The following is a 16,986-nucleotide window of genomic DNA, read 5'->3' on the forward strand; positions in this document are numbered from 1 at the left end:
CTGCAATGGTAAACACCAATTACAATCAATTTGTAGTAGTAGAAATACTTATGATACAGCTAATATGGTAACAACGCTGGTAAATGGTGTCAGGACTGCCTTATATACAAATAAATATGATAAATGCTCATGCAGAGAAAAATCAAAATATCCTTTGATGAATTTCTGTAAGAGTACAAATTTTGTATATAAATGTACCGTGTACACAAGAGGAGGACTATATGTTTACATTGGGCAGATGGCTGATTCATTTAAGAAACGTTATTGTAACCATGTTGCCAGCTTTAAGACAATCAATAAGAGACATTCAACATCTTTGGCAGATTTTGTATGGTGACTGAAGGAGGATAAAATGAAGTACAGCATAAATTGGTCCATTGTAAGGTACGTGAAACCATACAATATAAATTCCAGGAGATGCCGTCTCTGTTCTGAGGATTCCCCTTCTATTCTGTGGACTAACGGGAAGATCATTAATAGAATTTCTGTTGCACAATGCAGTGGGAATGAATTTTGAGTAACCTTCAATATAATTTCATTTACTTTAAGGTATGGATGACTTAGGTTTACTTTTAACCTCCCCATTCTTACAAACACCAAGTAGATAGCTAACTCACTTTGTGATCATGAGTGCACCAAACCTCACGTGTGCATATGCTCACATTTGTGCGAATGCTTGTATGAGCGAGTGTACTTGCACCATGCAGCTTGCCCGAGGGCATTTATACATCCATATTTGTTAACGGTTATTTCTAATACTTTTTTTGCTGGACTGAGTGTTCGTTTCTCTTTTTGCTATCTGTGATTTTATTTTTGATCTTCTAGGTAAATGAAGGCATTTCTTCCATCTGGCTGCTTTTCTTTCTACAAAATGCAAAGTTACATTGCAGAACAGTTACATTAATGAGTTGTATTTATTTATCACCCGACGAGATACATCTGCAGCACCAGATGCTCCTGAACCAGTTGTTGAGTGTCCCACCCATGAGGAACCGATGCTAGATGTGTCAAAACAATTGTCGTGATTAATAATAAATTCTCATATATTCCATCTTCCGTCTTTCATTTGCCATATATATATATATATATATATATATATATATATATATATATATATATATGTGTGTGTGTGTTTTTATATAGTATTAATAAATTCATAAAATTATCAATAATATTTGCAGGAACTCAATATTTAATATTTAAATTTCGAAAGATATATATCCAATATGACATGGTAATATAATAAATTTAAAGTTTTAAATATACGAAATATAAATATAAATATATATAAAAATATGAATGTGATAAAGATACATGTAAATATAAATACATATAAATATTTATGTGTAATTGAGCATGAATATCATAAAGTCTAAAATTTCAATTAGCTAGAAAAACACTGATCAAATTCAATGATAAATTATGGTGTAGATCAGGTAATAATAGTCTATTTAACTTATTTGATATCACAATGGGATCGTCAGATTCGGCACAAATAACAGATTTAGTGGGATTATATTTACTAAATGAAACTGACGCACTCCTTGTGTATAATGGTAGATCCAAAAGAAAAATAGGAAAGTTAAGAGAAGATCTACATAAATTCTATAAAAATTTTGGCTTATCCATCACATTTGAAGAAAGTTATACTAAAGCAAATTTTTTAGATGTAACGTTAGACCTCAATACTTCAATATACTCTCCATATCATAAACCAAATGAATATCTTAAATACGTAAATATAAATTCAAATCATCATATTTCATTACTTAAAAGTATAGTAAATAGTATTTCTATCAGAATATCTGATTTATCCTATAATGAGGAAATTTTTAATTGCCATGCTAATTATTATAATCAAGCACTACGGGCAAGCGGACATAAACAAAGTATTAAATATATGAAAAACACCAAATTAAAAAATTACATAGCACAATTAGAACTAAACAATACTATAGAAAATAACAAAATACAAAATAAAGACAATACCACATGCACCAATAATATACAATTAAAAATAAAACATAAAAATTATACACAATATAATAAAAATTCTAAAAATAGTAAAACTCAAAGAACTAAACATCAAAATAAACATCCTATGAATAATATACACTTCCTAAAATCATTAGATAAATACCAAAAATTACCTAAGTGGAGCTCAAATAGACAAATTATATGGTGTACACCTCCATTTTCCTTAAAAGTCAAAGGCTTAGCAAAAAAATTTCTTAATATAATTAAAAAATGCTTCCCCACAGAACACAAGTATCACCACATATTCAATAGATCATGTATTTATATATATGCATTTATATTTACATGTATCTTTATCTACATTCATATTTTTATATATATTTATATTTCGTGTATTTAAAATTTTAAATTTATTATATTACCATGTCATATTGGATATATATCTTTCGAAATTTAAATATTAAATATTGATTTCCTGCGAATATTATTGATAATTTTATGAATTTATTAATAATATAAAAACACACATATATATATTTTTATTTGCTCAAAATAATAGAGCACTCAATATAAGTTCAGTTACATATTCTTTTAGAATATTCTTTATAAAAGTTATATATATATATATATTAGTGCCCATTTTCCATGCCAGCATGGGGTAGATGGCCCAACAGGAGGTGGTGGGCCACAGGACTGCACCAATCTCTATTGTCTTGCTTTGGCATGGTTTCTACAGTAGGAGACCCTTCCTAATGCCAATCACTTGACAGAGTGTAATGGATGCTTTTTACATGATATCAGTACCATTGAAGTCATCAAGTAACTTGCAAAATATGATCCCTAAACTGAGGGGTATGTAGCATAAAAGGAGGTGGTTTCATGCCAAATGATGAGATTAAAGTATAACACACACGCAGAAACATGCATTTTGCTGTAAAGGAGATACATGGCTACCCCAGGTAGAGAGACGGGGGAAGTGAGGAGGGAGAGAGAGGGTGGAGAGAGAGAGAGAGAGAGAGAGAGAGAGAGAAAGAGAGAGAGAGAAAGAAGGTGTGTGCTAAAGATGTGTCAGGGTAGACTTTCAAGTTACAGAGAGGTGAATGTAAGTGATGCAGCAGATTGGATAGGGAAAACTGATGGCTAGAATAGTTAAGACATTTATTTGGCTACAAGTAGTATTTAGGCTAAAAACAAGACCATTCTTTGTTGTATGTAATAAAACCCAGTATGAAAAAATGCTGTGGAAGACATCTGTGCATAGCCAATGCATGAAAGAAATGAGAAGTGGTAGTTTACTTCAGACCTGAAAATATTTAATTTTTTGAAGTGGGACAACACAAGGTCAAGTGGCACAGAGAAATGCTCAATTTGCACCAGCATGGAGATATAGGACATGATGCTAATGATTTGCATATAAGTTGATGATGGTACAAAGGAATAGGGCTACACAGTTGTGATGTTAAGGAGCTAAGATATTAACATGAGCATGAAGGAGCAGGTGTTGTAATAAGTTTGTTTGCTAACCACATGGTTCTGGGTTCAATACTATTGCATGGTACCTTGGGCTAGGGTTTTCTACTATAGTTCCAGGCTAACCAAAGCCTTTTGTGTAGATCTAATCGATGGAAACTTAAAGAAACCTTTCATATATATGTGTGTGTTTATTTTTGTGCCTCACCAATTACTTGGTTTGTTTATATCCCTGTAACTTAGTGGTTTGGCAAAAAAGACTTATAGAATGAAGCAAACTTCTTAGCATATAGTCATGCCTACACCTTTAACCACATCTGTACCTATGCTATTCATGCTTAACCCATTTCATTTCTTTTGTAAGGAGCAGAGAATTTTAAGCAGAGAGAGAGAGTTGGTCAGCCCTAACAATTAATCCATCAACTGGAATACTATTACAAATTTTCATTCTTTTGCAGCTGCAGTACTTCTCAGTGAATAGAGACCATGATGATTTTAATTCCCAGCTAGTTATAGTTCATCTATACCTTTCTGAACTGTATGCATTGTTCTCACTTTCTTATAATTCTTCAAGAAATTATCTTACTAACCCTGAAATGTAAAACATTCTTCCAATTTAAATTTTTACATAGAATAGGCATCATATTAGAATAAAAATTTCTTTTTTGTTTAAATCAATAAAATATCATTCTCATCTGATGTTATGCCATTCCTGAAGAGACTGAAAAATTTTCAAAACAAATAGCAAACCTTTATGAGGTTCCTATTTTTCTTCTTGCTAGTGGTTGATTTGGCTTTTGGGCGTACTGATGTTGGAGGAAGAGGTTGCAAATTCTTCAGTTCTTCCAACATTGACTCGGCGGCTCTCTTCTTAGAGACCTGCTTGCTGTTTCCCTCAGCTTCTGTAACAAACTCACCAACAGAACACTGGGTGACAAAAGTTTTCATATGAGGTGGACCAGATTCACGAGTAACCTAGAGATAAAAGAGCAATATCTAATAAAATAAAAACTTAATCTGCAAATGGAGAGGGAGGAAGAGAGGTAAATAAAAGATACACATACACTGACACTGAAAAAAATGACAAACCCCCCCCCCCCAAAAAAAAAACAGGAGACTAAATGAATGTTGCAAATGTGAATTATGTGTGTGTGTAATGTATGTCCATGTGTGTATTTTCATATGAACTTCTATGCATACATTAATGATTATAGTTCATACTGTCACTATAGAACACCTGTAAGAAAGTTAAAATAAAAGTTTCAATGCAAAAGAAAAAAAAGCTGTGTGGTTACAAAGCTCATTTTGCAACATGGTTCCAGGTTCAGTCCCACTGTGCAACACCTTGGCTAGTCTTCTACTACAGCCCTGGGCTGACCAAAGCCCTGTGAATGGAATTGGTAGACAGAAATTGAAAGAATCCTGTTGTATGTGTGTGTGTGTGCATTGTGTTTCTTCCCTCACCACAGCTTGACAACTGGTGTTGGCTGATGTAAGTTTCTGTAATGTTGTGGTTATACACTAAGTATCAGACTTACTGGGGTGGATTTTTTTGGCTAACCCCAGAGTCAAATGATTGAAGCAAGTAAAAGATATTTAGCAAATTGAATAAAAGTATTTGTGAAAGTAACAGCAATTAACAAGTACGTAAATTCAAACCTAGCTACATTAAGGTAGATGCAACAAAAAATTCAATTGGAGTACAATGCAGGTATAAAAGGATTTTAAAAATATATCAGTGTATATATATTGTGCATTTCATACAGCGTTAAAGTGGTTTTAACTCTTATTTCTTGAAATATGGGTGCTTCAGCACACACACTCACAATTAGTGATGATAAAATTTTTCCTTTAGTGTCTAATACTGCGCCTAGCTGTTTATATTAATTTTTAATATACGCATTTTGCTAAATCAGCCAACATAATGACAGACTGACTTAGCCAAATCATCAAGCGATTGAGTAGTCACTGCTGACAAGCCTATAAGTGACACTAGTATAGTCCAGTGATCCTAGATTCGCTCATGGGGTGGTTATATCCCCTGACAGTCTATATATATTGTGCACTTCATAGAGCATTAAAAGTTTTTAACTCTTATTTATTGCAATATAGGTGCTTCAGCAACCTTGGTCACAGTTAGTGATGATAAAATTCTTTCTTTATGGTCTTATGTTGTGCCTTGCTGTTTATATTACTTCATATATATATGTATATAATCCAAGGAAAGTGGGGATAAAAAACATTCAATCTTTCACTGGCTCCACAGTCAAATACCCAATTTTGCAGAGAAAAAAACTTTTACAAGTTACATGGGTATATATCTATATATATAAAAATGAGAATGTGTGTCTGTCTGTCTGTGTGTGTGTGTGAATCCCTAAAACTCGAGAACTACGCAACCAATTTCATTCAAATTTTACAGATGCCTTACTTAGGGTCCCAGTTGTTTTAGTCAAAAACACTCATGTCAAATACTTTCACTTTAAAAATGAAACTATTCTACTAACTGAAACAATCACATTTCGATACTGTAATGACAGATACTTTCAGAGAGAGAGAAGAGAGAGAGAGAGAGAGAGAGAAAGAGAGAGAGAGAGAGAGAGAGAGAGAGAGAGAGAGAGAGAGAGAGAGAGAGAGAGAGAGAGAAAGAGAGAGAGAGATGTATATGTATACATATAGATGTATATGTACACGTTATTCCACTAACTGAAACAATCACATTTCGATACTGTAATGATAGATACTTTCAGAGAGAGAGAAAGAGATAAAGAGAGAGAGAGAGAGAGAGATGTATATGTATACATATAGATGTATATGTACACGTTATTCCACTAACTGAAACAATCACATTTCGATATTGTAATGACAGATACTTTCAGAGAGAGCGATGTATATGTATACATATACACGTATATGTATAGATATATATATATAGATATAGATCTATATGCATACATGTATATGTATACATATGTGTAGATGTATATATATATAGATGTACATGTAATATGTATGCATATATACATATATATACATGCATACAGATATCTATACATATATACAACCATCACACACATACACATGCACACAAACACACACATTAGTCATTTGTTTTCTTATCCAAAACTACGTCAAAAGTACTGAACGGATCTTTATGAAATTTGGAAATTATATTCTATGCATAACAGCCATAACTCCCATGAAAATTCATATATTTTTGATGTTGATGAAATTTTAACCCGAACATAACAGATGAGCATTATTTGTAATTCAACGGTACAACAGTGTAAGACTATCCTTTCAGATATACTTACATTGTGATTTCTGCAATGTGGTGCATAAATTGTCAAGTAAATGAGACGCATCTTTGCCTCCACTGATTCACTTGCAAAGTGTTGAGTAAAATTATTTCGTTGCAGACCTCCTTTGAGTCTTTTTATTATCACTGCGACACACATAGTCCCCAGTTGGTAACATTGATTTCAAGACCCTCCCAGATGAGAGACTGGTTGTTCTAAGACATTTATCGATTGTAAATTTTGTCTGCACAGTTACCTATCGGTATAGTGGTCATTTGCAAACTCCAGAGGCGACACTTTCATTTCCCTTTACTCCAAACGTCACACGTTGTTATTTCAATTGGGTCATGCCCTTCCAATTACTATAGATCCGTAATGCATCTTACAGCTGTGCCTGTCACCTGTATAGTGAGGAATCCTACATGTATTGGGAATGTGTGTGTGTGTCTGTCTGTCTGTCTGTGTGAATCCCTAACCCAGGCAACGCCGGGTATTTCTGCTAGTAATACAATATAATCTCTATATATAAAAATGAGAATGTGTGTCTGTCTGTGTGTGTGTGTGTGTGTGTGTGTGTGTGAATCCCTAAAACTCGAGATCTACGCAACCAATTTCATTCAAATTTTACAGATGCCTTACTTAGGGTTCCAGCTGTGTTTTAGTCAAAATTTTTTTTTTAACTTCTTGCAGAGTTCGAGCCCACAGCAACATAATATCTCCTCCACTATTTAAGTATTAAGTGTCAAAAGTGAAACAAAAACACTCATGTCAAATACTTTCACTTTAAAAATGAAACTATTCCACTAACTGAAACAACCACATTTCGATACTGTAATGACAGATACTTTCAGAGAGAGAGAAAGAGAAAGAGACAAAGAGAGAGAGAGAGAGAGAAAGAGAAAGAGACAAAGAGAGAGAGAGAGAGAGAGATGTATATGTATACATATAGATGTATATGTACACGTTATTCCACTAACTGAAACAATCACATTTCGATACTGTAATGACAGATACTTTCAGAAAGAGAGAAAGAGAGAGAGAAAGAGAGAAAGAAAGAGATGTATAGGTATAGATGTATATGTACACGTATATGTATAGATATATATATAGATATAGATCTATATGCATACATGTATATGTATACATATGTGTAGATGTATATATATAGATGTACATGTAATATGTACACATATATACATATATATACATGCATACAGATATCTATACATATATACACCCATCACACACATACACATGCACACAAACACACACATTAGTCATTTGTTTTCTTATCCAAAACTACGTCAAAAGTACTGAACGGATCTTTATGAAATTTGGAAATTATATTCTATGCATAACGGCCATAACTCCCATGAAAATTCATATATTTTTGATGTTGATGAAATTTTAACCTGAACATAACAGATGAGCATTATTTCTAATTCAACGGTACAACAGTGTAAGACTACCCTTTCAGATATACTTACATTGTGATTTCTGCAATGTGGTGCATAAATTGTCAAGTAAATGAGACGCATCTTTGCCTCCACTGATTCACTTGCAAAGTGTTGAGTAAAATTATTTCATTGCAGACCTCCTTTGAGTCTTTTTATTATCACTGCGACACACATAGTCCGCAGTTGGTAACATTGATTTCAAGGCCTTCCCAGATGAGAGACTGGCATTCCACTTAATGTCTATGTTCCATGCTGGCATGGATTGGAGAGTTATTAACGTAGAAATATGGTATCGTAGCTACTAACAGTTGAGGGTTGCGCAGTTTAGACGGCGTTTTTAGATTTCATTATTCTCTTTAACCCGAGCAAAGCCGGGTATTTCTGCTAGTAAGCAATAAATATCAATAATATTAATACACTAAGTTTTTTTTTTGTTTGTGTACGTACCTGTGGTATGTGTCACAATTCAAAGGAAGAGGTACAAAGAAAAAGAGAAATAAAATGTGTTAAGCAAAGGAGGTATAGTTGAAGTGAGTGGCAAACCAGGAGAGAGGGGAGGGACAGAGAGAAAGTGAGAGAGAAAGACAGGCAGTGAAAGAGAAATAAAAGTGTTAAGGAGAAGGGAGGGACAGTGACAGAGGGAAGGGACAGTGAGAAAGGGAAGGGACAGGGAGAAAGACAGTGAGTGGTGGCTGAAAGGGAGGTGGCATTTGTTTTCTGTTTTTAAATATTTATCAGTATTTTCAAAGTAGACTAATACATTGAATGAGAAGTAGATACATACACACAGCTAAATTAAAAGTGGGAGAGAGGAAGAGAGAGACAGTGAATGGTGACTAAAAGGGAGGTGGTGTTTCTTTTTTTGTATTTAAATGTTTATCAGTATTTTCAGAGTAGACTGATACATACATTGAAGGAAAAGTAGATACACAGATCTAAAGAAAAGTAGATACATAGGCACATTGTTAAATCAAAGACAAATAATAACAATATTTTCACTTTTCATTACTACACCAGGATAAAATTAATGCGCAAGTGGCTGAGTACTCCACAGACACGCATACCATTAATGTAGTTCTCTGGAAGATTCAACCTCACATACAATGTGACATGGCTGGCCCCTTTGAATCACAGCTACAACTCATTTTGGCTAGTTGAGTGGACTGGAGCAAGATAAACCTTCAAGTGATTGGAAGAAAGTTCTCCATGTCTTTTAGTTGGGGGGAAAGACTAAGTTTTTTTTTTCAAGCACATTTAACAGTTTCTCTACACAAAATTCAATTCTTCTATTATAGCCTCTGACCAACCAAAGCCTTGTGAGTGGATTTCCTAGACGGAAACTGAAAGAAGCCTGTCATTTATATATATACAGATGTGTGTGTTTGTCTTCCCACCACCATAACTTGACAACCGATGTTGGTGTGTTTGCTTACCCATAACTTAGCGGTTCTGCAGAAGACAATGATAGAATAAGCACCAGGCTTACAAGGAATAAGTCCAGGGGTCAAATTCTTCAACTAAAGTAAATGCAGGAGGACAGTAAGAAGACATTGAGGAGAGAGAGGGAAGATAGAGAATAATAGTGAAATAACAGTGCAAGAGAATGAAACCATTCTCATAGAGAAAATGGAAAATTTTTCATTTTGGGCAATATATGATAAAGCCATTGAAAATACGATCATGGGCCGAATACTACTAACCACTGAGCCACGCACCATCACTCTCTTAACCATAGAGAAAAGGAGTGAAGCGACAGAGATAGAGAAAGGAAAGCTCCAGTCATTTAAAATGACAATTAGACTGAAATACAATAGATCCTTACTTTTAACAATGAAGAAGAAGGAAAGACATTTAGTAATGAATACAGGGAAAGTCTTTTGGGTGTTTATGTTTTCATTCTGGGAGTTCTAGAAGGATTGAGTGTTAGTTCTCTCTTCTTTCCCCCACCCCCAGTACTTATTTGCCTTGTTTGATAGTTCTTCATGCCTTTTAGTTGTAGGAGTAAGACCATTCTTTTTTTAAGCATGTTTAACTTAACATTTTCTCTACAAAAAAGCCCCCCCCCCCCCTTTGCATACAAAAACTAATGCAAATTTTATATGCGGTATAGCTGTGAAAAGAGCCCAGAAGAATGGGTAATATCCCCTACAAAATAAGTGGGGAGGAAAGTTGCCAACAAGTGGTTACACAAAATCTAGCTCTATACTTTAAAGTGTGTCTTCTACTATAGCCTCGGATTGACCAAAACCTCATGAGTGAATTTGGTAGACAGAAACTGAAAGAAGCCCGTCATATATATATATATATATATATATATATATATATATATATATATATATATATGTATGTTTATATTTATGTGTATGTGTTTGTCCCACCACCACCACCACCACCACCACCACCATTGCTTGACAACTGATGTTGGTGTGCTTGCATCCCCGTAACTTAGCTGTTTGGCAGAAGAGACTGATAGAATAAGCACCAGGCTTACAAGGAATAAGTCCAGGGGTCAATTTCTTTGATTAAAGGGCTACTGAAACAAGTAAAAGAATAAAAAAAATAAAAGAATAACAGAAGAATGTTACATACCACTAAACCAAGAAGGTTCTTTGAATATGTATGATGTATTTTAAGGCTAAATAGTAATTCTGTTTACGTTTGCGTAACTGAGATATTTTGGTTGGATTATAAAACTATCAGTTTTACACTCCTTTCAATATTCTGTAAGTGTCACAATATAGAAACATTACTCATGGCACCAGCACACAATTTACAGATGCTCACATTTTTTATGCTTTCTGTGAATTTTTACAGGTCCAGCTAGTTAAATATAAATCACATACAAATGTTTCAATTCTTGGCCATAATAAAATTATGAATCCTAATCATCATCATTGTTTAACGTCTGCTTTCCATGCTAGCATGGGTTGGACGATTTGACTGAGGACTGGTGAAACCTGATGGCAACACCAGCCTCCAATCTGATTTGGCAGAGTTTCTACAGCTGGATGCTCTTCCTAACGCCAACCACTCAGAGAGTGTAGTGGGTGCTTTTACATGTCACCCGCACGAAGGCCAGTCAGGCGGTACTAGCAACAACCACGCTCAAAATGGTGTATTTTATGTGCCACCCGCATAAGAGCCAGTCCAGGGGCACTGGCAACGATCTCGCTCGAAAATCCTTACACATGTCACAGGCACAAGTGCCAGGAAGGCAACGCTGGGCACAGGTGCTATCCCAATTTCGCTATTCGCTTGCCCCCAAAAGTCTTCGCAAGCTGAATTTCGTGTTCAATAAAGGAGACGATGTTGGCACAGGTGCCAGTCGTCGAATTTAGTTCAATTTCACTTGCCTCAAAGAAATTACACAGAGGAGACTCTTGGCCAAGAAACAATGAATTTTTATAATTTTATTATGGCCAAGAATTGAAACATTTGTATGTAATTTATATTTAATATTTATTGCTTATTATATTGTATTGTTATAAGTATATGATATGATATACTATTATGCTGATAAATTTTAAATTAAAATTTTTGAATTGCTAATTGTTATACATCTCCATTTTCTATTCATTTACACACACCCATATATATATATATTATCTGCTTTATGTTAATATTCAAGCAGGTATATACTGATATATATTGATTTTGTGGGAGACCAAAATGGTTGAACTTAATATCATTGCATTGTACCTCTAAAGAGAAGCACAAAATAATTTTAATAAAAAAAGTCAAATTTCAAACTTTGATGCAGGACTTACTATACATAGTATGTCTGAAGTTCCTATAAAATAGCACTGTAAAGTAAACTCTAATTTGAATTGTAATAACCAATCAAATTTACTTTAACATAGCACTATAATAAAAGTTTATATAGCACACTAATTCATTAAAAAAAATTTATTATATTACAGTATCGCAAAATATGAGTGGCACATTAAGTAGAAGCATTTACTTCAATATTCAATGGAGTAAAGGGTTCAGAAATGATCATTCAGGCAGTTGAACAGCTTTTATGCTTTTCAGAAAGTAAAAGGGTAGGGACACAATTAATGACTGACCTACTTCTGATAACCATATTACTATAAAAGAACAGAAAGTACAGCTATTCATTCAACAATATGAAAAACATCTCCAGATAACCCTCAATGCAAGGTTTATACAACGCCAAGTTTATTCTGTTCTTATCGTATACTTTTTGGTATTTTGTCCTGTACTTATTTCTCGTGTGTTTACATATTTTTCACTCATTGGTGATGTCCTGTACTTGATGTATTTTATATTTATTTATAATCAACTGCCACACAGCCTTGTCCACAATAGGCTTTTACTTTTATTTATAATTTCTGTGACACTGCTCTCTGTTCCCTTTCTTTTTTTCTTTCTCTCTATCCCTCTATAATCCTCTTTATTTTCCATTTCCCCCCCTCCTTCTTTGCTGTCCCCTGTCTTCCACTCCCTACTATCTTTCATTCTTTCTCACTTCTCCTCACTCCTTTTGTTTCTTTCCCTCATCCTCTCTCTTGTTTCTCTGCCTGTTTGCTCCCACATAACTACAGGCCATTTCTCTCACCTCTGTCTTTTCTAGATGCAGCAACTACTTAGCTAGACATCATTTTTCTCACCTCCTGACATTCTTTTCCCTTCTACTATTTTCTTCTCTTCTATCTATTCTTTATCCTTTCAAAATTTCTCCCAGATGTCATCCATTACAATGTGTCTTGGCTTAACGGCCCTTAATGTTTGTCTTTGTCAACTGTTTACTCTGTATGCTGACTGTTGTTCAAAGCTCTAACTCTCTGTATGCTGACTGTTGTTCTACAGCTGGATGCCCTTCCTAAATCCAACTGTAGAAACTCTGCCAGATCAGGTTGGAGCCTGGTGTAGCCATCTGGTTCGCCAGTCCTCAGTCAAATCGTCCAACCCATGCTAGCATGGAAAGCAGATGTTAAACGATGATGATGATGATGTATGCGTATATAAATCCCAGCTGTTTCCTCTTGAAGCATATCTGCTTACTCCATTATTCATTATCCATTACTACATATCCAATATGTAGTCTCAGTTGCTGCTGCATAATACTTGAAAATACTTATAAAAATTGAGAATTTGGAAAATATCATTTGCAGAGTTACTGTATAACCAAACAGGAAATTTTTGGTATTATTTATTCACTATAACATGTGTTTTATTTGCTAATAGAAATTAGAAAGTTTTACATGTCAGACATGTAAAGAATTTCCTATTAGAAATTCTTATATTTAGATAGAAATCAGAAGCAGCACATATAGCACCAATGAATGGGGGGTGGGGAGAGGTACACACACATACACACAAGCATTTAGATATATATGTATATATAACATTTATATACATGCATATATATATATATATATATATATGAGTATATAACACAAAATGGGTATATATACAAAATCACACATATGTACTGACCCAGGAGGACAAACAAATTTATGCATGTGTATTTTCATATACAAGTACACACACATGCACAGACATATACAAGTACATAGCACACACATGCATGTACATACATATGCACATATATATATACATACATACATACTACACACGCAAATGTAAAGATAAAGATTAGTTATTTTCTTTTCCTTGTTTCAGTCATTTGACTATGGTCATGCTTGCCTTAAAGGGTTTCTAGTGGAAAGAATCGACTCTAGTATTAATTCTTTGTAACCTTAGTACTTATTCTATTGGTTCTTTTGCCGAACTGCTAAGTTACAGGGATGTAAACACACCAACATTGGTTGTCAAGTGAGGGTGGATCACATGACTTTTAAGATAACAGTCTGTATTCCTGAGACGATTCGTTTCTTCAGACAATATAACAGTGGATGAACCAAAGAGAGCTGTTTTCTGAAGGTCAAGTGATATAGGTGGGTATTTCTGTGTGTATTTGGTGGGAAAGAGGGTAAGGTAATGGAAACAGAGGAAGGAATGGCACTTATATGGGGGATGGAGATGTATGTGGTGGTGTTAGATTTATTTTGCTATTCATTCAACAGATGCTAAGGATTGGTAGTACATTCTTTTGTTTGATTTCATTTAAGGCAAGACTATCTTCAATAAATTCTAAGCTCACCAGGTGGCCAGGTACTACTGTTATACAGTGAGGTTTGTTCACTGATTTGGTAAATGCTACTTTCTTATGGTGACCTCTTCATTGTTTCTGTTGGTATAATGCTTAGCATCATATATATATATATATATATATATATATATATATATAATAATATTAGGGACAAAATCCAAAATTACAAGTAAAAACTCAATTAAAAGCAATTTATAAAAAATTAAAATTAAATTGAGCTATAAAGATAAAATATATATAAAATATATAGTTTTAGGGAAAATAACCAAGTTTCAAGAACTCATCGATGAAAATCCACTATCACATATAGAAAAATTAACAATTAAAAGCACAATAAATGAGTATAATATAAAGCAAAGTAAATATCATAAGATAAATATAATAAAATGATTACACGTGTTTCATAACTAATTTTCAAATAGAAAGGAAATTTAAATCGATTAAAATCAATTGAAATTATCGAAAATTAAATTTTATTCAAAAATATAGCTAATCGTCAGATCTTAAGTAGAACAATACTTAGATTTATATATCTCAACCAACAATAAGTACCAAATGAATTAATATGAAATACTTATTTTATAAAGATATAAAAATTATTAAAAATATCAAAATAATAACCATTCAATAATCCTCCCTTCTTCCATTATAATAACATGTATATTATATACAAAAAACAGCTTACATAAATTATCTTTGTTTTAAATTCAATTTGAACGAAGTTTAAGTTTAAAATAATAATGAAGATAAAATTAGTACATATTTAACCAGTGTAATAGTTAAAGCTATACTATTTCAAGCTAAAAACGTTTATTTAATTATCATTAAAATCAATTGAATAATAGAAAAATACAAGAATATTTATTTCTACAAACGTAAGAATAAAAATATGAAAAAATTATGAATGAAAAAATTAGGAAAGAAAAAAATTATTAAGAATAAAAGATTACACTTTATATATATATACAAAGTTTTAATAAAAAAAACCTTTAACGATATTATAAACAATAAAGACTAATTATTAATCAAATATTATCAATCAAAAATAATCGAAAATATAACAACACTATTCAAATCGAAGTTCTATAACTTATAAATAATTCAGTGTTAAATAAGTTATCTATTAAAAATAATCTATAAAGAACCAAATGAATAATATAAAAAACAAGAATACATATTATTTTCAAATAGTAGAAAATCTTTAGCAAAATAAAAACAGTACTTATCCATATTTCTCCGTAATTCAAACTGAAACTAAGACGTTATCTAATAGCTATAGCGTTTTAAGCAAGAGGTCGCGCGAAAACACTACGTTAAAATAGAGAATAGAATACGAAAACATGAATGAAATAATAATACTTTAAAAAATGAATGAAAAATTTAAAATTTATATAACTAACAACATAAAAAGAACAAAAAACTATAGCTATCTTATAAAACATATTAATAAAATTTAAATTCTAATATATAATAAATTAATAATAAGACTAAGAGTCGTAAATTAAATAATATAATATTATGAAATAAGCTAAAATACTAAAATACTACTATTGATTTAGTCTTATAAAAACGTAGTGTCATTGTAATATAAAACCTTAAACTTCCTAAAATATTAACCTACCAATAAAAATAAAACTACTATATATATACATAAATATATATCTACACATACACACATGTACCTACCTAAACATACATATAAATACAAATACACTCATACACACATATAAATAAATAAAGAATATATATAAAAATACACACTCCCACTCACCCTCCCATACACTCAAATATACATATTATATAGATTCACATATACATACATATATACATATATATATAAAACTAGCAGAAATACCCGGCGTTGCCCGGGTTAAAGAGAATAATGAAATCTAAAAACGCCGTCTAGACTACGCATCATCTTTATATATAGAGATGTATATACACACACGCATCCAAACACACGTATATATATATGTATATCAATATAAATATATGAAAGTCAATGAAGTTTCGTAAAAGAAGGTGATCATGTACATACTTTCTTGCTGTTGTGATTATAACACCCCATTGTAAACTATGTTCCTTGTTTTCCCTTGTGGAGCATATACAAATAGGTTTTTTGTTGCTGCCCACTCTTGAGCAGCCAACATACAGTTGTCCATGTGAGAAGCATGGCTCTTCCAAGAGAAGACCAGCTACAGACAGTGTTTGACCCTGATATTTGTTTATGGACATGGCAAAAGTCACACGAAGGGGGAATTGTAGTCTTCTGAATGTAAAAGGAATGTCTGCTCCTGATAGAATAAGAGGAATTCTTGGAATAAAGACGTCATCCCCTTTTGCACATCCAGAAAGAATGGTAGCCTCGATAACATGTGACATCATTTTCTAAATAATGCTCATCTGTTATGTTCGGGTTAAAATTTCATCAACATCAAAAATATATGAATTTTCATGGGAGTTATGGCCGTTATGCAAAGAATATAATTTCCAAATTTCATAAAGATCCATTCAGTACTTTTGACGTAGTTTTGGATAAGAAAACAAATGACTAATGTGTGTGTTTGTCTGCATGTGTATGTGTGTGTGATGGGTGTATATATGTATAGATATCTGTATGCATGTATATATGTATATATGTATACAT

The 16,986-nt window shown here is 32.8% G+C and overlaps 1 protein-coding gene across 4 annotated transcripts in view; it reads right to left on the reverse strand.

Moving 5' to 3' along the window:
- Positions 1-16,986, reverse strand: part of LOC106880813 (double-stranded RNA-binding protein Staufen homolog) — a 179,383-nt gene that overhangs the window by 52,667 nt on the left and 109,730 nt on the right. For all 4 annotated transcript variants that reach the window (XM_089349260.1, XM_052966317.2, XM_089349259.1 and 1 more), the window contains one exon: positions 4,198-4,422. In XM_089349260.1, the coding sequence (XP_089205386.1) occupies positions 4,198-4,422 (225 nt within the window). The remainder of the gene's footprint in view (positions 1-4,197; positions 4,423-16,986) is intronic.

The sequence above is a fragment of the Octopus bimaculoides genome, chromosome 3 (assembly GCF_046866305.1).
Source record: "Octopus bimaculoides isolate indiv1 chromosome 3, ASM4686630v1, whole genome shotgun sequence".
Lineage (NCBI taxonomy): Eukaryota > Metazoa > Mollusca > Cephalopoda > Octopoda > Octopodidae > Octopus > Octopus bimaculoides.